Source organism: Varanus komodoensis, unplaced genomic scaffold (genome assembly GCF_004798865.1).
Source record: "Varanus komodoensis strain SLA01 unplaced genomic scaffold, ASM479886v1 scaffold14_1, whole genome shotgun sequence".
Taxonomy (NCBI): Eukaryota; Metazoa; Chordata; class Lepidosauria; order Squamata; family Varanidae; genus Varanus; species Varanus komodoensis.
The window spans coordinates 16,107,432-16,134,003 of NW_025335438.1; the positions used below are offsets into that span (position 1 = coordinate 16,107,432).

Here is a 26,572-nt window from a genome sequence, read left to right on the forward strand (position 1 = left end):
GAACTGACCAGTGGTTTTCACAGTCTCCCCCCCCCCCCCCAGCAAAAAAAGCACAATTAAACTTTTATAAGTTCACAATGGCTTGCAGTGGTGGCGGGATACAGGAGAACCCTTTGCCAGCCACAGTCAAATGGCAATGATGCACTTTGGAGGTAACTGGCCCTGGCAGTCATCCACTAGCAAGATCTTTTTTTCTCTTTTTTGGTCATTCTTGCCATGTGATTAGCTTGTGGCCTTGCCACACAATAGGTTGTATTGTCTGGTTCAACACAAGCAGGCCCAACTGCAAGCTGTGGGTTGTCAGGGTGCTCTCTAATCCAGATTTAGACAAACCTGACAAATCTGTCATGGGTTTGCATAACTTACTAGCCCATAATATCTTATAAGGTACTGTGACTTAGTATGCCATGCAATCTTAGTCAGAGTGTCCTGGGAGGTTGAAGTTTTCCGCTGCAGGTTTTTGAAAACTATCATTTCTGATATAAATGCAGGGGTGTTTCGTTTTTGTTTTTTTGCTTAGTTCTGTTATGATCAACAGAGAAGTAAAAACAGTAAGATATGTCTACAAAACAAAATGTATCAGCAGAAATAAGAATTCAAACATACACTACACAGAAACAGCTTCCTAGAAACAATGTACTAACAGCAGATAGTTGTTTCCTCATTCCTATGACAACTGGCAAAACTTTGATGATAATTAACATGACTAATATATGAAAACAAATATTTAACATACAGTTGCACTATCTACCTGGTAAAATGGCCAATAAAGAGACCATTTGCTGCCAAGTTTCAACATAGAAATGGCAAACTCAGGATTTCATAGGTTGTACTTCCTGTTAATTACATGGACAAACCCTAAAAGACACATTTTACCTAACCTAGATTAGAGCTCCATGTATAATTTATGCATAGACTATGAAGAATTCATTAATGCTCTGTTGGCAAAAAAAACCTTTGCAAATAAAACACTCTTTAAAAGTCAAATTTATTATTCTTGGCATCAGGATTAGGTATGGTTTCTGGAGAAACCTTTGTTTCTCAAGTTTTCTGGTACTAATAGTGCACTTTGGTGGAATACAATGAACATCTTCACAATCTTCTACTTCTTAAGCTTATGAATGTTAAGACACACAAGCAGGTCATGGTATTATTAATTTACTTTGGCATGTCTGAACAACATTTTCTGAAGCTTTGACTTCACTTTTGCCACATTTCCAGCAATCTGTATGAGTCAAAAGTTTAGCGTCACAAAATCAGCTGTGGACCACTGCAACTGAGATATATGAGGTACCTCTACAACAATTATGATGGACATATGGGAACTGTTTTTGGTATATCATTCTTAGGTGAAATCTAAGGTACCTCTCATATTTCAATCCACTGTGGTGGACCATATTTTTATCCCTAGTCTAGTCTACTTACTTCTTGGCAAACCACCAGTATTTCTGAAATCAAAACTTGGAGAGCCTAATAGAGATGGAATCACCTGAAAGCCACTTTCCTGAAGCCTGTGCTTGACCTATAAACTGTACTTGTCAAATTTAAACACGTCTTAGACTGTAAAATTATCAGCTGTTAAAGCTCCTTGATTACTTTGGACCTTCACTGATAAGTGATAATCAGATCAAGGTTACCATTTGAAGTATGCAATCCAATTCTTTACAAAGAATTTGGCTCAACTACAAGCATAGAAATTTTGTCCAGAAATAGTTAATTAATAGCTTAAATAGGTTATTTAAGTTCAATGAAGTGAGGTGACCCTGTTGAATATAAAAAGTGGCCCCATGTCATCTTCTGAATCAGTCTCAAGCTTACATGTAAACCATTGTTTCACACTTGAGATTTCATTGTAATTGTCTGAAATGTTGTTGTTGCTTTTCACCTGGGGACTAGTGGTGATGTCCTGTAGTTTGTGGTTTGTTCTGAGAATAAGAAGAAGGTAAGGAGGACTATTTTCACACATTATTTGATGAAATTTGAAATGTTCCATCCCTTTAAAATTGTAATGTGTGCAACAATTTTTAAAATGTAGTATGTTTAACAAAAAGTAGTTTAATAGGAATAATTATTTGCTTTTCAGGTGTGCATACATTACAAAAATTAGCAGAGATGTACCCTTATCTAATTTTATATAACATTAGTATCAAATATGTAAACAATGGATTAAATTATATAAATTGGAATACCGAAAACCTGATTTATTAGAAGTGGCTAGCATTGTGGATGCTTTGAAATCAGCTGCTAGCCTCTTGTATGCAGAATGCCTTTGTTTTCTCCTATACTGTTTTTCTGTTTTTCACTTAAAATATGCCACATTAAAAAATGGATAAAAGTAATCCATGTTTACTTTCTAATGAGAGATAAGATGTATTATTAAAACCTAAATTGCTTCAGATACATAAATGAAAAGGTATATGCAAAGACATAGCAATTCAGCATATTAATTTCAGCTTGTACATACTGTTCCATGCCCCAAATGGTACTGGGACACGACCATCTTAATTCAAATATGAGGCACTATAAGGAAAAACAGTTCACAATCATCATAATATTTATTTGATGTATGCAAATTATTCAACACTGTTGTTGTGTAACATTTATGAAGTGTCTAACATTTTATATTAAAGTAACTATTCAGTAAACAGAAAATTGGATTTTAGCATCTTTTCTACTGATGAGATCCATGAACAGTACTATACCTTGATCTTACATTAAGTTTCCCCCCGTTTTACATGAATTTACCATACCTTCAAAGGTTCTTGAGTTATTGAATATCCAAATATAGAAACATAGAATATCTACTTGTGTATAGTATAAGAATAATTCCATAATCAATGTAGAAGAATTTTCCAACAGGGTAAGCCATAACTCACTCATACTAACAATGCCAGAAATGTGTGCCCCAATCTAGCAATAGGCTTGAGCAATGTGTTGTCTTCAACTGATGGCTTTGCTGGAGGAAAGTGCATCTGCACTTCCAAAGATGCAACAGCATTTCAAGGAGGCTTGGCTGAGCATCATCATATGGATGGGGTACACCTTTACATTGGCTTATGCATGTGGGTGGCTGTTTTTGTACATACACCTCCACTGTGAAATTAGGAAGAGGTAGATTAGCCTCCACAGGAAGAGCTGACAGGCTTGATTTCTATGCAATCATGCACACATCAGCAATTTGAGTAGACAGATTGTTCAAAAGTGCAAACAAAGTGGAGCGGTCAAATGTTAAATCAAACAGATACTGTATCTATTGCATCAATTGGACTGCCAAGGCTAGGCTTGGGCAGTCTGCCCCAGTCTCTGAGAAATTTTTTTCACTCAGCCAGTCAGATTTTTCTTTCTCTCCTAAAAGTTACATGCACCCATACCATACAGTATTCACTGAGTAATACAAATTATCTAAGCAAACATATTTTGTTGTGAATGGCCAGTGCTATTAAAAAATAGACACAATATCCAAGAGTAAACAAGGTTGAATTTATATGTTTAAAGGGGAAAGTAAATTTCATTGAATTTTATTTACAATATGTCTGATGCATTCTTATTATTTAGGCTATAATAAGCTTCTTTATTGCACTAAAGTCATTATATGTTTGTTATCTACTGTCTTCTTAAAGAATTTATTACTCAAAGGCAATTCCTTCTATCAAAGATGGAAGTAGAAAGTTATAAATAGAAGCTTGCGCAGCAAATGTGAAGGTCAAACTTTAATTTACAGCCCTAATCTATACCATGTATGTATTGCCTTTTACAGACATCCAAATGAGCCACCCTTGGAAAATGGAATGCTGCCGTATTTTGGCTGTGCTTTGCAGTTTGGGGCCAATCCTCTGCATTTCCTCAGGGAAAGACAAAAGAAATATGGGCCCATTTTTACTTGCCGATTGGCTGGAAAATATGTGCATTTTCTCACAGATCCCTTTTCATATCATGCAGTGATGCGACAAGGAAGACATCTGGACTGGAAAAAGTTCCACTTTGCAACCTCTGCAAAGGTAGCACATTTTTTTAAAAAGATATTTTTCAGTAATAAAAACTAATTTTTGTTCTAAGTATAGTAAAAGGAGGGAAATGCCCAGTCTGAAAACCATGCCAGGAAGTAGCTTGTTACCAATGCAACATCCTTGGTCATAGTGTTGCATTGATGTTTATTTGTTTAACACTTTTATACCATCAAAACAGCCTCCTGGCTCTCTGCAATGTTTACATAATAAATAGATGGTCTGGAGGTTCCTCCTATTTATTTTGACTACACTAGGAAGTGGAACCAAGATTAAGTTATTAGTTTCTCATCATATATATCTCTGTTATTCAAATTATCTTTACAACAAACCTTAAAGGATCTTCTTTAATGTACATAACATGATTTTATTTAGATATTTAGATCTCTAAATTCACTGACTTAAATTAGATTAAATTACAGAGTGTGGTAAAATATTTATTATATAGATCAGATGAACTGATTTGTAATGAAGAATACAGAATTATATCTGAAAGACAAAAAGTACCAGTTGCAAACAAATATTTTTGCTTAACATTCTAACAGGGCAAATCTACCACATTTATTAAAGGTTGGATTGATTCCAGCTGCAGTCCTGTGTACGTTTACCATGCACACCAAAGACATTGGGGGTTACTTTTGAGCAAGAGTGCAAAAAGGACAGCTTGTAACAGCCCCATAATCTGGTTGCTCCCAGATTCCCAACATCTGTAGGTGTTGAAACAAGAAGCTCTAAGTGCAGGCTTTAGCATTCCTGTAGAACATTTTTCTGCCTAAACATGCATAGGATTATGCCCTAGAAGTAGATCATCATTATCTCTATTTGTTCCTTTAAAAAATAGAAAACTTGCCCAAATAAGGAAGACAAAAGGGATCATGAACTTTCACAAGGGACATTCACAAGCAGACATTAACAGAAACAAAGGAACATTTTGAGGAGTGTATAGCTAATACCATCAAAGCTGACTGTAAAGAATTATTTAAATATATCAGATGAAAGAAACCAGCTAGAGAAGCAGTTGAACCTTTGGATGAGAATGAAATTAATGGAGCTCTAAAGGGGAATAAGGAGATTCCAGAGAAGCTGTTGCTCATATGACATTTATTTACTGAGAATTCAAAGCACTGACACTCTAACAGATTTCTGTTTCTCAATAAATTTAGTTCAGAGGGCAAGATCAGCTCCCTGCCTCTTTTTCAGATTCACTGTCCTCTTTGATATAGTTGTCTTTGCCAAACAGCCATTAGAATGATGGATTCTGTAATCTGGCAGAAAGTTGCTTTTGATATAAAATTGCCAATTCCCTGTCTTGAACTCTTTCTAACCTTGCTGAGCCCTTGACCTTTAACTGATTCCAATCTGCAGAAGAGCAGAGAGACTCCTCAAATCATAAAGCTTGTGTATCAGTAATAGAAATTAACCATTTGTGTATGTAGGAATGAAATATTAGTGTAATAGATACTGTTCAGTTGAAATTTCATTCTTGGTTGTAATTGTGCCACAGAATACTTACAGGGAAGATACTTGACTGATGTCTGCTTGTCTGCCCACTGGTAAGATAAGTGCAGATCCTGGCTTCAAAGGTTAACAATAGGCAGAAAGAAAGGTCAAAGTGTAGATGAGGAGAGATCAAGATGACCAATGACTGGTAGGTGGTTCTTAAAGGTATAAAAGCATTTGGCTTGTTAGTAAGAGTGTTGATCTCTTTTGAAAGAGCAGGCTGCTCTCTACTGCTGTGTGAACACTTCAGGAAAATGTTTTTCTGGTAGACCTTGCTGGCAGGTTTTTTTTTTTTTGTCTCTCATGGTTAGACAAATGCACCTGGCTGATTGGGGATTTAAAATCCCTGGTACTTTAAAAATGTAGTACTTATCATCATTTTCTTCTCTGCCTTGATAAAATCAAAGCCGACTACAACCCCTATTGGAGACAATTAAAAAGTAACCTCAACTTAAATGGATACTGGATAGAAGTCTTAAGTGGCCATACTTTATTTATCAGTATCAGTCAATAGGTTAGATATTTAATTCCTCAGACCTTTCCTTTATATTTTACTTCTAAATTAAGTAGAAAATAATTTGCCTCTAATTTCTCTTGTACATTATTATTCACTTAGACTAGAATCCAAAGCACTTGTATACAGTGATCTGCTTACACACAGGAGCTCTTTGGTTCTACTTCCAAATGCAGAGTTGTATCCAATGCTGTGCTAGCAGAAAAGAGGTATCATTGATCCAGTAGTACTTGTGAACTACTACCACAGACAACCCCTAGTCCTTGCAAAGGTTTTGTAGATAAAATAGTCTTCTAAATCAGAATGCTATGAGATTCAAGGAGCTAAGTGTGTGCTTGCAGAAGCACATTCTGCTCACATGGCAACAAGGAGAGAAAGAAGAGATTGAATAAAGAAATAAATACATACAAACAGTGATGACTGGGGTACAATTAACATCATCTATATTTGGTGACAGGCATTTGGACATAGGAGCATTGACCCAAGTGATGGAAACACCACTGAGAATATGCAACAGACCTTCACAAGAACTCTTCAGGGTAATGCCTTAACAAGTCTCAATGAGGCCATGATGGAAAATCTGTACTATGTTATGGTGAAATCAATTGTACCAAAAATGAACCCAAGTGCCTGGGTCACCAATAAGCTTTATGAATTCTGCTGTCGTGTCATGTTTGAATCTGGGTTTTTAACCCTGTTTGGGACAGAGTTTAACATAGGCCATGACAAAATTCTTTCTTCTAACCAAGAAGCCCAAAGAGAGGTTATCCTCAATGCCCTGGAGAACTTCAAGGAGTTTGACCAAATCTTTCCAGCTCTTGTAGCTGGTCTGCCAATCCACCTATTCAGAAGTGCCCACATTGCCAGAGAGAAGCTGGCTGAGGCTTTGCTCCATGAGAACCTTAAAAAAAGAGAGAACATCTCACAACTAATTTCTCTCCGCATGTTCTTGAATGATACACTCTCCACTTTTGATGATAATGAAAAAGCAAAGACCCATCTTGCAGTCCTGTGGGCTTCACAAGCTAATACAATCCCTGCTACCTTTTGGAGTTTATTCTATCTTATGAGGTGAGTACTACTAGACTTCAGTCTATAGCAGCCTTGCCTTTTTGGGTTGTTGCACATGTTTGGAGTTCTGAGCGAGTGTTGTGGGCAATGTCATAAAACGATTATCACAGGAGAGAGACTTGCCTACCCCACAATGGTGGGTGGGGCTACTCAGTGCACACTCATTTCTGAAAAGGCAAACTGATGAAAAGAAAAGGGAAGAAACTTGCCCAGTTTGCTCAAACCAAAGCAGAGTTTGGATCCTACCTCCAAAATGCAAAACTGCTCTTTTGAACCCAAATAAAGATAACATTAAAAGGCTGCACTTTGCTTTGCAGCATTCCAGTTACAAGAAAAACCAATGTTACAAACCCTTAGGAAATAAAATAAACATCAAGAGAAGCAGGAAGCCTGGCAGGCAGGCACCAAGAAAGCTGTACAGGGGCACATATTGGAAACTCCAAGTCTACAGATAGTCCTTGTTCTATATTGTCCTGTTACCATTGTCCTTGGTAGCAGTTACCTCACCCTTGGGATTAGCAAAGAAAACTTATTATGGTTACCATCTTATCACTTGATGAGCTGAATTGTCCTGCATCTGCATTTAAAAATTTCAGATTTCTGATTCAATTTGTGGAACGTAAGTTTAACAACAGTTCCTAGCCCTAAGTGCTGGTGCTTGGATCAGTCTGCACCTTGTGTCTTTTGTCAAGAAAACATTTTACAATATGCCACACTAGCTATGCTTGCAGAGATTCAGTCTAAGCACTAAACATATGCATAACTATGAAGTGCACAGCAACAATGCCCATGCTTGGCATTAATGGATGCTTTCAGATCCTGAAGGAAAGTTTTCAGTCTCAGTAATCATGGTTAGCCCTCCAATTGTCATTGAAAGCTTTTTTAAGTTAGCTGACTGCACATTTCTAAAATTCATCCTTAATTAAGCTGGTTTGACAGCAATTTTTAATGTGTCTGTGGACAAGCTATATTGCATATGCATCTTTTGTAGAACCATGAATGAAGTTCTACAGATTAGGTTAGGTCTTTTGATGTTAAAATATGCAAAATTCCATTACCCAGAGAAGAAGCATACCACTATGCTGATATGTTTGGTTGTGACCCGTTAGCTTTTGACCCTATATGGCCAAGTGAGCTTCTCCAAATTGGAATTTGGCCCTCAGACTGAAAAAAGGTTCATCATCCCTGCTCAAGAGCTTTATCCATTATATAGGGTGGTTTAAGATTAATCCTGATCAGAACACATGAAGGTATTTCTGGCCAAAGGCAGGCTGTTTGGAGAGTGATTGTTATGTACTAGGAAGCTGGGATTGGGAGGAAAGTGAAATGTGGTAGTATGATCACAAGGAGGATTTGAGTAGGTTGGGCCCCTGCAGAGGCAAACATGTTTGTTGCTGGATCTGGGATAGCCAAGGCAGTCAGTGCCCATATCTTTCCTTGATCACAACTTGGTTTTCCAAGAAACCATCCCTGATCAATGCCCCCTTAGAAGGCCTACCTGAAACTCACTCTTCTTATGAGACATGTCTCTAGGTAGCAAATGACACGTGCATGCACTATGAGTATGAGTATTATATTTATACTATGTCTTTTTATTTCAGGAACCCAACAGCAATGAAAGCGGCCACTGAAGAGGTGCAAAGGGTATTAGAAAATGCCGGTGAAAAAGTAGACTCAAATAGAAAACCTATTTCCTTGAATCGAAAGCAGCTTGATGACATGCCTGTATTAGGTATGCTTGATGTACCTGCCACTTCCGATGACCAACAAATAACTTTCAAGGTTTAGGGACAATTAATCATTAGATCAGATCAGCTATATAATCATCTTGGTCTTAGTCACTTCACATTATTGAATATATTATAAAACATTTAAAAATGTTATACCAGTAAGGTTTTTTTCCCTAGCTGGAATGGCATTTGATAGAAGCCAATCAAATCCAAGGAATTAGATTCTTGTCCCTAGTGATGTTTGTTTGTTTCAGTGGATCACTCTACTTTCAATTTTGCAGTAGCTCACATTTTTATATGACATCTAGGTTAAAGGCTGAGTTGTTTGTTTTGTTTTGTTTCCCCACTACCCAGATAGCATTATCAAAGAAGCAATAAGGCTCTCTAGTGCATCCATGACAGTCAGAGTTGTCAAGGAAGATTTTGTTTTGCAATTAAGGAGTGGCTCCTACAATATCCGCAAAGATGACATCATAGCTCTTTATCCCCAGCTGCTGCATTTTGATCCAGAAATCTATTCTGACCCCCTGGTGAGTAATCTTGACTTGTAAGCCATCCAAAGACCTGCAATATATTGGAAGGGGTAAAAATACCCATATATATTCGTGCACATCAACAAAAGGTGGTGTGATGCAGAAAAGCACATAATATCAGCACTATTATCTGTTTTTGAGATTCACATACTGGACTTTTGTTAGATGAATTCTAGTGTACATGAGAACTTTTTACTAGAGGTAAAAGGATTAAGTCAATGTTCTTGCTATAGCAAAAAGAGAATACATAACACCAATAGCTAGATAACAAAAAAACTGTTTAGTCAACAGAGTAAACAGAACAATCTTAGACCTGTACACACAGAAGTGATTACCATTCAATTCAAATAATCCCTGTTGAACTGAATGGGACTCAATTCTGTATGGATGCATATAGGATTGTTCTGTTGATCTTAACTGTTGAAAAGGTTTACACTATAAATTTTTTGACATGGGCATAGATGTTATATGCTCTCTAAACTTTGCCTATCAAAGGCTTTCATTCCATGTTCTGACAGGTATGTCCTAACCTGACAGTGTCACCTGTAATTCCTTTATTCGGTAAGGGAAGATTAACCCTTCTCCAAGATGGTACCCTTGCCCAGACCAGTTACAAATCCACAGGAAAATAAAATCCTTCCCTTCCAAAATCTCTGTAGAAATCCCCACCCAAGGCTAGCTGGAATTAAAGAATTCATCTGCATCATAACTTCTTAACTAATAACCAGAAGGCAGTAAACACTCCTCATCAGATAGAATTCCTGTAATAAACACTAAACACCGACCATGGTATGGATATACACTGGAAATACCACTGAGACACACTATTAGGGGCAGTGTAACTAATCTGCTTATTACTGGCCACATGTTTTTCCATCTAAAACGTGGCTCCAGAGGCCCCCAGTTCACATGAGAAGCATTGTGAGGCGAAAGAGAGATCAATACCACTCTATTTGTGTAGCAAACACTTTTTTTTCTTCTGAAGCAGCTAATTGCCCCACAGTACTGTTTTATAATGTATTCATATAGAAATGTGAGATTGATACATTCCACAATTTTTAATATTTCTGAAAGATGAGATTTATTTTGTCTATATTTATTTAATTATGATGTGCTTATTTTATTATATATTTTGTTTTTACCTATGAAATATAGTAGTGCAAAATAACTAATAGAACAATGGCAACTGAAGTTTGTGAAGAATGTTCTATGTACAAATTAAAGTATTGAAGAAAAGGCATACATTTCATGTTTCCTTTGTGAATCTCAAATGCTCTTATGGTGACTTTAAATGTTGTTGAATTTTCAACTTCATTATCTGGCATTCATTACAGACATTCAAATATGACCGTTATCTTGAAGAAAATGGAGAAGAAAAGACCACTTTCTACCGCAACGGTTGCAAATTGAAATATTATTATATGCCATTTGGAACAGGACTTGCAAAATGCCCTGGAAGATTGTTTGCAGTTCATGAAATTAAGCAGTTTCTGACTTTGTTGCTTTGCTATTTTGAAGTGGAGCTTGACAACAAGAATGTGAGTTGTCCTTCTTTAGACCAGTCACGAGCAGGACTTGGCATTTTACAACCTACAAGTGATGTTGATTTCAAGTACAGATTGAAACTTCTGTGAATGAATGGAACAAAAATACTTCATTATATTCAGTCCACAGAGTGGTGAAAAGCTGTGTACAATGATGCCAAAGCAATGCATTAAGGATTATGAACACTTGTCACTTAAAACAGTTTGTTATGGCAAGGTTTGCCTTTATATATTTGGTTTCAGGACACAGGGTATGGGTTCTGAAATAGGACAGTCCAGTTCCTTCAGTGTTGTACTATGTCTTCAGGGAAGTTTGGGGGCCATAGAAGGTTAAAAGAAAGGATAAATTGACCTCTTGTACCCCAGAGTGGCTTTCAAGCTGCCAAAAAGAGGGTTGCTTCATCACTGCACTCTGCAGAAACTCTTTACATCATGCTGCCTTTTGTAAACTTGCAAACAAAGCTTGCAGGCAATCATGCAATCAGGGGTTAGGATTTAGGTAATCAGGGTGGTTGTACAACACTCAGTGATCTCAGGGAAAGCATAGAATGCTGGTAAAAACAAGGCCAGTGCAAGGCTATGTTTACATTCAGGACAGTTGTGCATCAAAATGACAATGCTCCAGATATACCATTTTCCTAAATGAAGGCATGTGTTTATGTATGGGGATGGTAGGGTGGTCGGTTTTATTTTGATATTGTTTATTTCTGCTGATTTTAGATGGTATTTTCTTAATAAAAAGTTTTGATCACTTTATAAAGTTATTTGGTGAATCTTGTGACATGAATAAAATCTACAACCTACAACAAATCTGGCATTACACTAGGGGTGCAGGAGATTTTTTTAATTCCCCAACCTCCTAGGAATTCTCACAGTTCAGACACTTCTTAGTGCGGACAGCACCCAACCAAGATGTTATTGACATGCAGAGTGGTATATTGAATAATGGTCCTGTTGAAAGTTAAGAAAACATCATTCTGGGTCATGAGCAAACAGAGGTGGGATGTTTGGTTTATAAGGGTAGTTTTCTTATCAATAGACCAAAGTAACCCCATACTGACTTGCTCCATATCTGATCCCTTTTCATAGAAGTTGGCAGAACTATGCCAGTTTTCCTAATCTGCGGAACTGAACACAATCTGTTCCACTATTTACTTAACCTGTAATAACTTTAGCCTACAAGGATCTTCTGTCTGATTTTTATCAAGAACAGTTAAAGAATTTTCTTCCTGACTAATGAACAGATAATCTCTAGTGCTTAATTCATTTTTCATCTTCCACAGTAGCAACCTTGGCTATTATCAGGCATTAAATCATTAGTTTATCTGCCAATACCATTGTTAAAATTCCATGCATGTTCTATTGCATCGGAATTGTCCTACTTTAAATTGTTAGTTTTTGGTTGCCTTTCAAAATCACTTGGAGTTATGTTTTTCTGTCTAAAGTGGCATTGGTTAGAAAGTTATGGGCAGTCTCACAAAATGGCTGTGGTGAGGCTGAAAGTTCAGACACAACCCCCCCCCCTTTTGTCCGATGTTATTTTCTGGCAATTCACACCTTTTATAATTGCCCCAAACCTATAAAACTCATACTGCTGTATGACAGGTTAGGCTAATTCCTTCCCCTGTAGCCCTCCACATGGAACTGATCCACTCTAGCAGCTTTGGCATCTTCAGGAGGTGAGTCAGCTAAAGAAGCTGATTTCTGTTATCTAGCTGTGGTGGCTTGGAGGAAGAGGGAAGGAAGCAGGTGTGCTCCCAGGATACCTTGTAACCTGGCATCCCCAGTGTGTTCCTACCCCTTGGAATTCTCCCTTGACCCCTTCTTCAAGGATGAATTTCTGGTCTCATAGAAGCAGTTGGTACCACCATGAGGGGGATATAAGCTTGAATAGAGCTCTTGTTCTGATCGCATTTCTGGGAATCTGGAGTCAGCTAAGGCCCTCTAGAGGCTTCCTAGTGGGGCATAGCATTGCTCTCTCATGAAAATATAACTTGATCATCTGAGACATTTCTCTGGGAATATGTATTCCTGATCATCCAAATTGCCAGTTGACTACAAGACTATGCAGTTTAGTTTCTCCATTTGAAATTAATTCAGGCTTTGGCCAATTAATTGAATAACTAGAGAATTCTCCAAAAATATTAATCACCTGCATGAAAACTGGAACAGATGACTCATGTTTTGAGATAAACAATACAAGAGCATCAGCATAAAAATTAATTTTGAATTCTAAGTGCTTATATGTGAATATTACTATTCTAATAGCACATGCCAGGGGATCTAAACATAAATCAAGTATCAGTGGATAAAGTGCACATCCTTCCCCAAGGATTAAAAAAATTCTTGGGGAAGAAATATTATTGGTCATAATTCTAGCACTTGGAATTAAATATAGAATTTTGATGCATTTCAAAAGATATACAGGAAAGCCAAAATTTCTCAATGAAAATAACTCTTTAATGAATGCTGACAAAAGTCTCATCAGAATCAAAAGTAATAATTTTTGTATATTATTGTATTGTATTCATTGTTAACTACCCAGCAAATTTTGGCTATTGGATGATATAGAATTGAAACAAATGAATGAATGAGATTAATGCAAGATTATAAGCCCACTATTTTAATAAATTGTCTTGAGCAGGTCCCTTCCCTTCAGTTCCAAAAGCAAAAACAATTCTTTGAAATACAATTTTTATTGGACTCTACAGATAACAGAACAGCTTGAACTCAAAATCTCCTTCTACCAAAGCTGAAATGAGAAGCCTCTGCTCATGTTAAGAGCTGAATCCAACCTTTCCCACAATCCCTCCCCTTCAGTAAAACTTCTGTCTCCGCCCTCGAAGTGGCTCTGTCTGCTCCCATTGTTACCTAGACTAGACAAATTGGAATAAATATTTTAAAATTGTGAGTTTATATCTTTGAGAGCATTAAGTGTCACATTGCTCTTATTGGAAATAGCAGAAATAAGATGTTGCTGTTTAAGACAATGTGCCAAGATCTTACCAAGACAGTCACATTCCCCTTTATGCATGTGGTAGACAGATTAAGGGAAATTCTGTTTGATGTGAAAGGATTTAACTCATTTACCATTCTGCAATTTCCGGCAAAGTATGGTCCGAGAAATAGCAAACTGGGTTATAAGAAATTTCAAATGCTCACCTAGATATACAGTGTCTTTTAAAAATCATTTCAGATTCCTGAGAGTTGATGGGCAAATATTGAGTGGAGTTTCCTGTACTTAATGGCTGTAAATATCTGCTTATGGAACTTCATGAATGAAACTTTTGTCATAACAGGACTCTGGACCGGCTTATGCAGAATTTAATGTGACTGGAAGAGTCACTTAGCAGCAACAGGTATTTGCAAATTCAGGAGTTCCTATACCTTGCATATCAGCAGGGCTGTTCCTGATTATTTAATTAGGCCACAGGTCAGCAAGTATAAATGATAGTTCTCTTGCACTGGCTGGTCAAAGTCCTTGGTAAATCAGCATTCCGGGACAAAATGAAAACTAGCTGTACTGCTAGATGAAGGACTCCTAGTAGCACCAATCAAAATAAATTGTGGTGCTATTCTGTCTTTGTTCTCTCCTTACCAGAATTTGTTATGGTAAGAAAAAAATTGACGGAAGTGATGGAAAAACACAGGAGAGTTAAAAGTGAAAGATGATATCTGGCTTCATATAAAATTATATGCATGTGACAGGGAGATAAAGCCACATCTGAATGAAGCTTAAGTTTGTGAGGTGTAGCTCAAAAGAAATAGTGCAACAGGCAAGACACCTGTTGGTAAGAAACCATCCTTACACATTGCTATACATACTGACCTGCTCTGCATATAATGCCAGTCCATCAGTATGTTTAACCAATGAATTGGCAGAATTGTACCAGAGTGAGCAAGGAAACTGCCTCCTGCATTGCTTACAACTTCTAGATTGCACCCACTTTCATCAATATTCCAGGTACACCTGATTCGTGAGTTTATTGATCCAATGGGCAAAGCAGAAATTTTGCATTGTTAAGGCACAGACAACCCAAAGTTCTAACCTAACAATAAAACATGGCTTCAAATTCTGAGTTGTTTGTTCCTCAACAGCCCAGAAGTTTGGGTTCAAATGTCATATTAAACACATAAATGAACATTCCTAGCTTGTTCATCAAAGTCAAAGTGTCAACTAAGCAGGAGGCAGTGTGCTCACTTGCTCTTACACAGCCCTAACAAACAGTAATATAAACAAACTATAGATTATCATTTGACCAAATGGGCAAACTGGCCCATTTAAAGGTGGTTTCCCATCCAAGTTATGTTATAGCTGGGGAACCCATTTGATGCAAACATGGTTTTCTTTTCAGAAAGAAAGAGTATAGAAAGAAGCCATGATTAGGAGGGTGGAAAATGGAAAGCTGGGTAAAGGTGAGAATTATATTTAGAGAGTAATGTGCATCCATTAGAAACATGATGTACAGAACTGTATTTTGTAAATGCTGACTACTAGGTTATGGAGGGATCCTATCATTCCCTCTATTTACCAGCTCTGCAGGTCAGTACTGATGTGAATGTACCCAAAACAGCAGCAGCCATGCCCAAGATCATCAGATCAGCACCCTGAAATTTGCAGAATTACAGATCTTTTAAAAATCTGGTTTAAAAAGTTCAGAGTAGGCAAGCTTCAGAGAAATGCTAAAATGCAACTGTGCATGTGTGCAGTACCTATTGACTTACCCAGATCTGCTGATGTTTTTTTTGTTAGAAGCAGCAGGGTATTGTGCAGCAGGTTTTCCAAAGCCATTGCACAAGATCTTATTTGAATGTGCTGGCAGAAGCAAGTGGCAGGGTGGATGGCTGGGAGGAAAGAGATGAACAGAGCAATTCCTCTGGGTATATGCATGTTCCCATCATCCCCGTCTATGTGAGCGTAACAGAAGTCATCCATTGCTGCAGTGGTCTCTACTTTGGGTGCCTCCCTGATTTCATTCTCTATCTCAAGATCACTCTCAGCATTTTGTCAAGTGTAACAATAGCAAGTTCCCCATTTCCTTTGATTGCGGCCAAAGCAACTCTGTGAAAGAGTCTTCCCCTTTAGAAATGTCTAGCTTTGACTCATTTCCTCTTTGATAGACAGGATAGCACTGCCCCCAGTATACTCTTTCCTGTCCTTCCTATAGCATTTGTATTAGGAGAACACCTTATTCTACTGGTTTTCTCCTATGTTAGTGTTCTCATTTGAAGCCAAACACTGCAGCTTTCCCATACTGAAACATTTAACCATACTGCAACCAAATTGGTATGGTATAATGAGTAAACTACATATGATTGTAGTAAAACCATTTTTTAAAAAGCCTAGACCTGCTGCAATTTCATGTATGTTTAAGATGCAAGAAGAAGTAGGAGGTGAAACAGCCCCTCTTTTTTGGCAACTTTTCTCCCAGCAGTTCCTTTTCCTAACAAGTTGAGTTCAGCTCTGAGGGAAATTAGATCCTGAGGGAAAAGCCTGCTTGCACCTTCTTCTAACCCTGATTGGCACACATTCAAGTTCTGCTCAATCTGTCCCAGGTAGTTTGAGCATCAGGCTAGACCTGTCACCTCAGAGAGATAAAAGTCTTTTACAATATGCCATTTAAAGGTTCTTGGAGTGAATGCTTATAAAATAAGTAATTATTTGATAATCACTCATCCTTTAGCCTTGAGCATACAGCCCTGAACTGACTGGTCAAGGGCTTTCAATGCTACACATCTTTAATCATCAATCCAGTAAATTGCAGCTTCAATTATCCTTGAAACTTTGAACAACTGAAATGTTCTTTCCATTCAACAATGCTCAATTATGTTAAACACAGAGATTAAACAGCAGCACCTTACAGATAAAATGTATTATGTTTGTGTGAGAGGTATACATGCAACAATCACGTGAGAGAGATTGAGGCATCTCAGGAAAGCTAAGTTTGCATGGTTAACCTGTACTTTTAATATGATAAAGTTACAAAATAATGAATATATTGCACAAGGACTTTCGTAACTGGGATCAAATGAAAACTTAAAACCAGCATATGTATTATGTGCTTCCTATTTTGCTCAAGAGATGAGAATGTTTGGGGACAATACTCAAACTCCCACTAGGCAACAAATCTGCTGGCTCAGTGGCATGCCCGTGATGGTGCAGTTTTTCTTGAAGCACCCAAATCCCTCTTTTAAATGGTCACATTTGTACTTACTTTGTTATGGTGTAGTTACTTTGTACCTCAGCAATACCTTAACTTTATCTATTTATTTACATATATTTATAGGCCACCTATAATTGCTGAAGCCTTCCTAGGCGACTTACAATGTAAAACATACTGACAGAGTAAAAACACATTAAAAACCAATTAAAACACAATGAATTAAATATCTATAAAACAATTAAAAAGGATCACAACATACAGGATAAAGGTTAAAAAAATTCCTTAAGAGATATTCTTAAAGCCTTGTTAATCAGTTTTACTATGGTTCTGTCCTGTCCAGGAGTTTTCCATTAGGGCCAAGGCAGGCCATTAGGAATACAACTAGCCTAGTGGGCTAGATGTTTCAATTATACCAGGGGTCGCAACCTTTAACACTCAAAGAGCCATTTGGACCCATTTCCCACACAAAAGAAAACACCGGGAGCCGCAAAACCCTTTTGACATCTAAAATGAAGATAACACTGCATATATCATTTTTTACCTTAATGCTATGTATATCTTCATTATGATTTAGCTGCAGCTCTTGTTCAGTCACTAAAAACTGTTATTTTTAATCTTACATTATAAACTAGTAGGACTCCTTTCATATATTTTGAATAGGAGAACAGCTTTCTGAAGAGTCAAAGTCAGTGCTAAAGGGCTGCATGCATTAAACAGCAAACCCCATAAGTTCGTCATCAGTAAAAGCAAATGAATCTACTGAAGTATCATTAAATGTTTGGTTTTCTTCAGAAACTTTTCTTCAATTTACCCAATTTAGCCTACGGGGGGGGGGGGGGGGGGGCCTCAGTAAATCGCAGGGGTCCACAGATCTTTGTGCTGGAGATATAGGTGTGTTTTAGTGACAGATTAGCAGATAAACAGTCAAGTGCTGTGAATTGTGACAGGTCCCAAGCAGCTTTTAGATGAAGGAGATTACATTGGGACAAAGAGAATCTTTTCAGCAGCATTTCCTGTAACATGAGACCCTGCAGGAAGCTTGTTTAGCAGAGGAATGTAGCCATTTACTTAACTAGCTAGCCCTGCATTCCTGAGTGGAGCTTCGAGCAGATCAGTGGCTGTGCCGGTGCGTGTTTTGAGCTACGAACGGAGCCCAGCAGGGGTTCAAGAGCCACATGCGGCTCCGGAGCTGCAGGTTGCGAACCCCTGAATTATACATTTCTGGCTTTGGGGAGGGGCTGCAATTTGAAGCCAAGGGGCTGTCATAAGGGATGAGGGGTTAATCCTTTGCCCACACTGACACACTTGAAATGTGCATTTGCAAAAAGCTCTCATTCACTCCAATAAAAGCAATGTTCCACCACCACCCTCAAAAAAATTTGGAGTGGGACAACAGCAGGAAGAGAAGAGTTAAAGCCCTCCTATATCCATACCAGGTTCCTGATTCAGATCAGAGACAAATACCTATAATTTACATTCTAAAAATCGTATCAGCTAGGGCAAAATGGAGACTGCCATCACACCTGATTAGGTCTCTTGGACTGTGGCCTCTCATTGACACCACCTACATGACCAGACATTTGGCTGAACTATTCTTGTTTCTCTCTGTAGTCCTCTTTATTTTCATACAGATGCTTGTATCAGTCACCTTCCTTTAACCAGTGTGGGATGCATTGAAATAGACTTTCCAACACTCCATACAGACCTTTGGTCACTAAAACATATTTTAACAAGTATTTCCCTTCAGGAGATGTCCATTAGCCATTCTGTGCTATTAAGAAATGTTAACATTCTTTTGAGCCTGACTCAATACTGATTTAAGGCAGAAGCTCTTAGTCTTCCTGTAAGCTGGCATATAACAACTGAAATTTAAACACAGTTTATCCTTAAGAATCCTCCCTGGAACAAAAGGTGTTTTCAGAGGAGAGATATTATCCAATTGTGTTCATCTACCTGCAATAAAGATATCGCATCAGATGATCACCATGGCATGGAGCAGAGAGGGACAGCTTTTTATACAACTATGAATCCAGAACAATTAAATGGTTCTTAAAGCATGCCCCATGCTGTTTTCCTGATGAAGTTCACTACCCACACATCTCCAAAGCTATTATCTACTCCAATGGGGAAAACCTTTGTCAATGTGCACTTTGGGCTCACAGGATTGTTTAATTCTTCAATTTATTTTGGTATGAGTTTTATCTCTTACAGATATATATTTGAGAATAAGCATGGTGAGAACAAGGCAATTCTTAGCAGTATGAATTCTGCCATTTTAGTTAATAAAACCATGGAATACATGGTGCAATCCATGTAGAGGATGCATGGTACAATCCATGTAGAAGGGCATTCTTGGTAGTTGCACCCACCTCTGGAACAAGCCCCCCAGAAAGGTGTGCCTGGTGCCTATGCTGTTAGCATTTTGGCACCAGGCAAAGACTCAACTTTTCTTCAGTCATTTCAACAATAGATTTTAATGGCTATCTGGTTTTAAAATTGACCCTATGTTGGTTTTAGTCAATTTTAGTTTAAATGATTTTATGTAATGTTTTATATTATAATTTGATATATTCATAATTGGATTGGAATATGTTGATTTAATTTATTGATTTTAGAATGTTGTTTTTATATTATGAGTTCAGATAGGGGCTATTGCAGCAGCATATAAATCCTGGAAGGAAGGAAGGTTGGTTTTAAGTATTGCACTTTCCCTTCTGGATTCTGAAATGATGTTTAATCCATTTGTGTGTATGCTCTTCTTGTACTATCGTTAGGTGCAATCTTCAGATGCAGAAAGTTTTGGGATTGACATCCACAGCATGTACTGAACTGACTTCCCATCATTGGTATAAATTGCTTTGAAGTACTCATGTACCAGGTTTAATGGATTTCACAGTTAACAGTTGCTTGGTAGACAGATAATCATTGAATGGAACTATGAATAAAAAAACCACTCTGGCATGCAGCTGTTAAAGGCAGAATAATACCCTAAATAGGGTGTTAAATAACACTCTGAATCCTGTTCCATTCAGAGTGAAAGTGATATTATAATGCAGGTTCCAACTAAAGTTCTTAAAATTTATAGTAGGAATTCCTCAGAAATATTTCTGATGGTATCATAACTATATTTTTGAATCCAAAATATCTATTACTATTATATCAGAAAAAATACATACATTTTGTACAAGATAAATGTACAGTGATTGGAATTTTCATGATAACAATGGCAGTAACCACTGTATTTCTGCAATAATTATTCCACAATTGTGTGATAACTTTCACATATATTCCTCAGGTTGAAACAACTTCCATGTTGGATGACACTTTTTATTAGTATTATCTGTAAAGTATTATCTCTACTTAAAATTGAAATCTCTGTTTAACTGATGAATTGGACAGCTTCAAGAATTAGTTTACAAGAGATCATGTATAAGAACTATCTGTTAACGGTGGATTGTATTTAACTTTATTTCATGATATGTTTGCTATATTTGCTTTGACTAAAAGGGATCCCCTGGGGGTGAAGGCAAGCCATAATAAAAGCAGTCATCTTTAATTTGATACTGAAGATTAATTAATTACCTTTACATCCCATCCACTACTGAGATTTCAGGACAGTCTTACAAAAAAGCAGAATGGATTTTCTTTTGAGCAGTATTTCTTCAGGCCAGTGATACAAGTGCCCTCTTATTGCAAATGCTGTGTCAAAATCAGGGCATTTTCAGAACGTAAGTGAATCTAAACCAGGAAGACTGCAGTCCTTCCTCTTTCAAGAACACAAAGACTAGGCTGGATTCATATAGCAGCCTCTCACAAAAAGGTATAGGAAAGGGAAATGAGGTCAGCTGACTTAAAACAAGATGGAATGAGTCTGAAAAGAACTTCAAATGTCTTCCATAGGCAACATTTTCTGCTCCAGCAGTGGATACAAAGGACTTTTGTCTCACAATACTATCTTTCGACTTTTTACATGCTAACTCAAGCCCTGTTGTCTTCCAAGTCAGCAAAAGCCTATTATAGTTGCCACCCCTATACCTAGGAGCAAACCCCATTAAACTCAATGGTACTTACCTCTTAAGTGATACGTATAAGACTGCGCAGTTACTATCCTAGGGCTCACCCTGTTTGTTCCTTCAGTTTATGGCAAGCACACATGGAAACAACAGCTTCTTCACTTTTGTAAAAAAGTAAAACCAGTATAAAAACATATAGAAACACTAAAATTAAAACATAAGCTTTATTAGCACACAAAGGGAATTTGTGGTAAGTTAAATCATGCAGACATCCAACTAACAAAACCTTCTTTTGCTTTCCATGAAATCTTTTCAATTGTTTTTATTTAAATGTGGCAATACTTTGAACAGTGTGAGATGCGTTTGCCAGCTTCCAAGGTAAGAAGCTAAACTAAAATGTACTGCCTAGAAAATAACCAAGGTTTACAAAACTAAAAAATTACTCAGAAAAAAGTAAGCTCAGAGGCTTATCTAAATGGACTCTCATTTCTTTCAGAACATATTTCCTTCTATGTCCTTGCTATGAAAAGCAGCAATAAACTACCCTTAAAAGTAATTTTGTGATCAGTTTCAAACAACATGAATATAAATAGAATGTCTAAAAGGTTACCTTTCTAAGTAGCTTTTCAAGATAACACCTTAGGCAAGGCTTCACAATCTTAAAGGCTGTGTTGCTCAAATTGTATTTATGTTACATTGTATACAGAATACTGGACAAATAACCACATATGCTAATCCAAAGATAAGGTGTTAATTGTACATACAGTTAGATAGACTTAGTGGTGTGACCCATATGCTGTCAAATTCCCAGTAATAAGATTTGTGCGCACAAATGGCTATAGGCTATCTGGGAAACAGCTATAGCAACATGGATTAGTACCCAGCCATTCTTTGCGGTCTGTATAGATGGCTCCTACCAAATGAATTCTCTCTTCTTTGTATCCCTTCACTTTTAAAGAAGCCATATAAGCCCAGACATGGAAGGAGTTGCAATTAGCAAGGAGATGTACTTCTGCATAGAACTAATCTCAATCTGATCTGTGTAATCCCAACTGTTTGTGGACCTTCTTCATTTATATTACAGGATAATTATGAACACAAGTCATAGTTTGGTATACCAGTAAAGCCTTCTTAATCTGGATTACCAGAGATTAGTCAAATCATGATTTGAGTTTATGGGAAATAACTCAGATGTGCTGGTCAGTATGGGAAATACAATCCAGACTAAGAAAGCAGAAGCCAGTCATACAAATCCACTTCTAATTTAAATGTTTTGTCCTCTCCAATGTACCCAGTGGTCAAGCTTTTCCAGTCATTTAAATGGGTGAATCCAATCCAAATGTCAGAAATAATGTGGGCATGGACTGGGTATCTCCACGGAAAGGAATGCACTAAGTGGCTATGGTAGCATCTGATCCACATAAAATGGCTGGGTTTGAGTGGCAGAACAGCCATAACTAGCCATCAATGACACTCACATTTTTAATACAAGCACAAATCTCATTTAAACATTTCTGTCATTCCTCTTTTAAAAACAGATTACTTTACTAAGGTTTTTCTTTTATATCAAAAATTAAAGCACATATTTTGCAACAGGGCTGAATCAGAATGCAAATATTTTATATCTATTCATCAATCTCTTTTAAGATACTCTTATTAATAACTCAGAGAGAATAAAAAATATCTCACCAGCACAATATTACAAAAAGTGTCAAATCATGCTAGATATATGGAAGACATCAAACAATGAACAGAATATTTCCAAGTCACAGAATGAATCTCAACTGATATATTGAAATTCTTAATGGCTATTAGCTGATGCAGCATAATGTTTTTCCATAGTTCCAAATCTTATATGTCTGCAGAAAAGGGGGTTTATTTCCATCATTACATTGTTTCTACATCCCTATAAATTGTCAGACAGTTTATTCCTTTTTATTGCCTTCCCCTGTTAAATAAAAGTACTTGAATTCACACCAGCTTGAGTGTGAAGCTTAGGATACAAAAAACTCAACATTTGTTAACAAAACTTTCTGAATTCTAATTCAGAATATCATTACTGGAAGACAGAACAGCATTGAAAACCAAGTGACATACTTAAGTGGAATAGTGTTTTTTTCTGTCTTTTTTCCCTTTTTTGGAAGTATTGTTGTAGAATATGGAACATTATCCATTCACAGAAGCCATATTGCACTGATAGATTCAAGATTTACTTTAGCTGCTGAAGAATCACAGTGTTCAGTATATCTGACTCTTGCAGTGTCAGGCTTTCATCTGTAAGCTCTTTATGTGGAAATGTGGTCAGAAGAACAAAATCAGTAGTGGCAAACAAGGGGCGAGACTGGATAATAAAGTTTCGAATATCTATAATCCTGTTGGCAAGAATATAAATAGGCTTGTTTTAGTTAGCTCAACAGAATACACAGTGCACTTAAGAAAACACAAAATGGATATTAGCTCTGAATGCTAACATTAATGTTTATGTGAGAAGTGGTTATAATAATGTTGAATCAAGCAAAATAGCTAAACTTACCTGTGTGTTTGATTAAATCGTTGTATTAAACGACTTCCATCTGCTAGCCTAATTTGAATCTTGGTTGTTGGCATTGAGTCATCTATCAAAATAGCAGCATCAAGAAAAGGTTTCTCCTCTTCTTCTGGAGATGAAGGTGTACTGACAATCTCAGGTGTAAGGCTAAAACAAAATTAAATATATACTATGCATGGAATAAATTATGAAAACCCAAACTGGCAAATCAAACGGGCATTTCTTTACAAGTAGCTTCAAATGAAATTTGTGGAGCTTGCTTGTCTAGAGCAAAGGAAGGTACAATTCAGTCTTGTGAGATCTATTTTGGTTTTTTTTTTACTAGAACACCATGCAGAGCCAGACGCAAAAGGCAGAATTAAAGACTTGTACTGCCAGGAACCTATTCCGTGTACCAGCACTGAACTGAGCTCACAGTTCTTTCACACAAGAATCCACTACTTGTTACCATCTCCCTTCAGCTTTCTTCATTTCAGAAGTATAATTGAGGTGTTTGTGTGGTGTCTAAATGTTCGGCAACTCCTAGCATTTCCTAGCTGTGAACTGTGTGACTTTGTTCCATCACAACATGCATAGGATTGTGCCCTAAATTATGTTTTCATGGTGCATCAGTCGTCCCATGCTTTTATGTATTTGTATTGGATAGATAGTTATTTAAGAGCTTATTGAAAACACAGTATATCACCAATTAAACAGCATGAACCTAAGTGTCTAAATGGGATTGCAAAGAGACAGTACATACGCACAACCAAATTTCACACAAACACCCAATTCTGTTATCTGCAGATGATGATGGTGATGAGATACAAGCTTTCCTCTCAATGCAAAATGCACTGTTGGGATGTAGTGAAGGGTTAAACTCTCACATACCTCCTGCCATCTTCCAGATCCTGCTCCTCCTTTGGCTATCTATTCATGCATTCATTCACAGTAACACATTTAATGTCACTTTTTCATTTTCTCTGAGTACACGTTTTGAGGGGAAGAAAAAAGCCAGATTTGGGGGAAAGGCTTAGCCAGAATCCATGGAGAAGGGTAACATTTTTCTGGAAAAAGGGCAGACTGTGGGCAAAGAATTAATGATCAGCTGGCCTGGTTAACCAAGAGAAATGTTTTACAATGTTCGCAAAGTTTTCTAACTGCCCAGATAAGAGACACTGATAGAAACAAAAACTTCAGCTTAGAGGGAGAAAGTTCCCACAAACTGGGTACTGTCTGCTATTGGCTTCTGCTATTAAAATAAAGATATATAGATATGTTTACTTCAGTGTGTGAAAAATACTAAAGAACTGGTATACCAGATGAGAATGAAAACATAACTTATTTTGACTAAATAGGCATGGGTAGTTATATTTTTTCACATTTAATTCCCAGACCATAATTGAGCTTTCAACACATATTTTACTTGAAAAAATACATATTTCCATTAAATTTCCAGATTTGTGAGTTCAATGAAGTGAAACTTTGCAAGTAGCAAAGTAGAATGAAGTGATTATTCAATATGGACTGCTCCAGGGTCTACTGTAACAGAATAAAGCTGATGCCTGTGTCTAATTTCAATATCTTATAGATAGAACCTGCCCCCACACAGGTAATTTTGGAAGGTGCTTCAGTGCTAAACATTAACATTGCTTTTAGGTACAAGAAATTTCCACCCCTAAAAAGACTTCTTGAAACAATTAAGGGTACAATCCGAAGGGAAGCCACTGAATTCAGACCCTTACAGATATACATTGTAAAGCGGGAGGAGCAGCAGAGGTGATACTGTTCTCATTCTCCAACCCTGAATATTTCCCTAGATGGGTTTTTCTGTTCATCTAGCTGGAATGTCAAGAACTGGGAGGGGAAAAGGTTAGGGCAGCTTCAGGATATCTCATTTTCTGGCCAGTCTCTTCCCATCCTTGCAAGCATCCTCCTTTGATCTCCTTCTGAGTATGCACTTATGATCTGAAAGCAGCTAGTGCAGTTCTTTCTGTGCTGGCTTGGAAGCATTGGGTGGAATGTCAGTGTTCCAATTCCCAGCTCTGAGGCTGGAGCCCTCGCTCTGATCAGAACTGGGAATCCAAAAAATCCCCACTGTCCTCAAACAATATCCTTTACCAGTTTATCTAAATAATTTGACAGTTATGATTTCTCTGAATCATTTTATAAATAGTTACTATAACCAGGCACCATTCAATAATAAAAGAACTAAGTAAGTGTGAGGAATCTGTTTGGGAGTCTGTCAGATTCTCTGGAACTGACTCCACTTTGCAGCATCCCTGAGTCTGAGTTGCTGGCAAACATGCTCAAGGTTCATGGGTTGCTCACCAGGAACTGAGCTGCATGAACCCCTTGAGCACAGTACAAGCAGCGGCCCTCTTTCATGTCTCATGTAGGTGCCATTGGGGCTTCTGCACCTGACCTGGAAGAAGTTTGGTTCAATGGGGCTTGCCAGGTATGGAGCCCCAGGCAACTGCTGTGCAAGCAGCATCCTTCTTCCCTGCCAGCTGCAGCAGCCATTTGTGTAGCTGCACCTGATGCAGAAGAATATTGCTGGTTGCACAGCCTTCATTTTGTGAGCATTTGCAGACGTCTGCTTGGCTTGGCTTGCTTTGCAATATGGAACCAAGCATGAGAGGAAATCTGCAAATGCTAGAGGAATGGATTTCACTAAGATTTGTCCCAACTCTAAAAGGATGCACAGGTCACGTTCAGTGCTGATCCAAAGGAATATAGCAGTTGAATTTTGTTTTAATTAGCAATGCCAGCTATATTATTGCCATTATAATTGCCTTTTGTCTAGATAAATGATATCTAACCAGTCCTGGATGGGTTGTACTCCCCTAAAGGACAGAGTAAGGAGCTTGGGGTGCTTCTGGACCCTTAGCTGTCCCTGGAACATCAGGTGAGCTCGGTGGCCAGAAGTGCCTTTTATCATCTTTGGTTGGTTTACCATCCAGCACCATCCC

General features: G+C 37.5%; 2 protein-coding genes across 6 annotated transcripts in view; one reads left to right on the top strand and one right to left on the bottom strand.

Moving 5' to 3' along the window:
- UBXN2B (UBX domain protein 2B) overlaps positions 1–26,572 on the bottom strand; it is a 46,375-nt gene that overhangs the window by 11,491 nt on the left and 8,312 nt on the right. For 2 of the 5 annotated variants that reach the window (XM_044424380.1, XM_044424379.1), the window contains exons 8-9: positions 23,607–23,768; positions 21,132–21,234 (exon numbers count right to left, since the gene is read on the bottom strand). In XM_044424380.1, the coding sequence (XP_044280315.1) occupies positions 21,177–21,234; positions 23,607–23,768 (220 nt within the window). In that variant the 3' untranslated portion in view covers positions 21,132–21,176. Of the gene's footprint in view, positions 1–18,917; positions 19,014–21,131; positions 21,235–21,278; positions 23,446–23,606; positions 23,769–26,572 lie in introns of those variants that run through there. The other 3 variants (XM_044424381.1, XM_044424377.1, XM_044424378.1) reach the window with 3 other exon arrangements.
- On the top strand, positions 1,866–12,331 carry LOC123020537 (cytochrome P450 7A1). The gene is made up of 6 exons (XM_044424376.1): positions 1,866–1,942; positions 3,758–3,998; positions 6,476–7,089; positions 8,691–8,821; positions 9,174–9,349; positions 10,687–12,331. The coding sequence occupies exons 1-6, from the start codon at positions 1,866–1,868 to the stop codon at positions 10,984–10,986; spliced, it is 1,539 nt and encodes a 512-aa protein (XP_044280311.1). The 3' UTR covers positions 10,987–12,331.

What these genes read in the sequence shown, in the direction of transcription:
- LOC123020537 (XM_044424376.1), top strand. Translation starts at nt 1,866, where the DNA reads ATGTTGTTGTTGCTTTTCACCTGGGGACTAGTGGTGATGTCCTGTAGT. An exon ending in TGATGACATGCCTGTATTAG is followed by an intron (nt 8,822 to 9,173) that starts GTATGCTTGATG and finishes CCCACTACCCAG; the next exon opens with ATAGCATTATCAAAGAAGCA. An exon ending in AAATCTATTCTGACCCCCTG is followed by an intron (nt 9,350 to 10,686) that starts GTGAGTAATCTT and finishes CATTCATTACAG; the next exon opens with ACATTCAAATATGACCGTTA.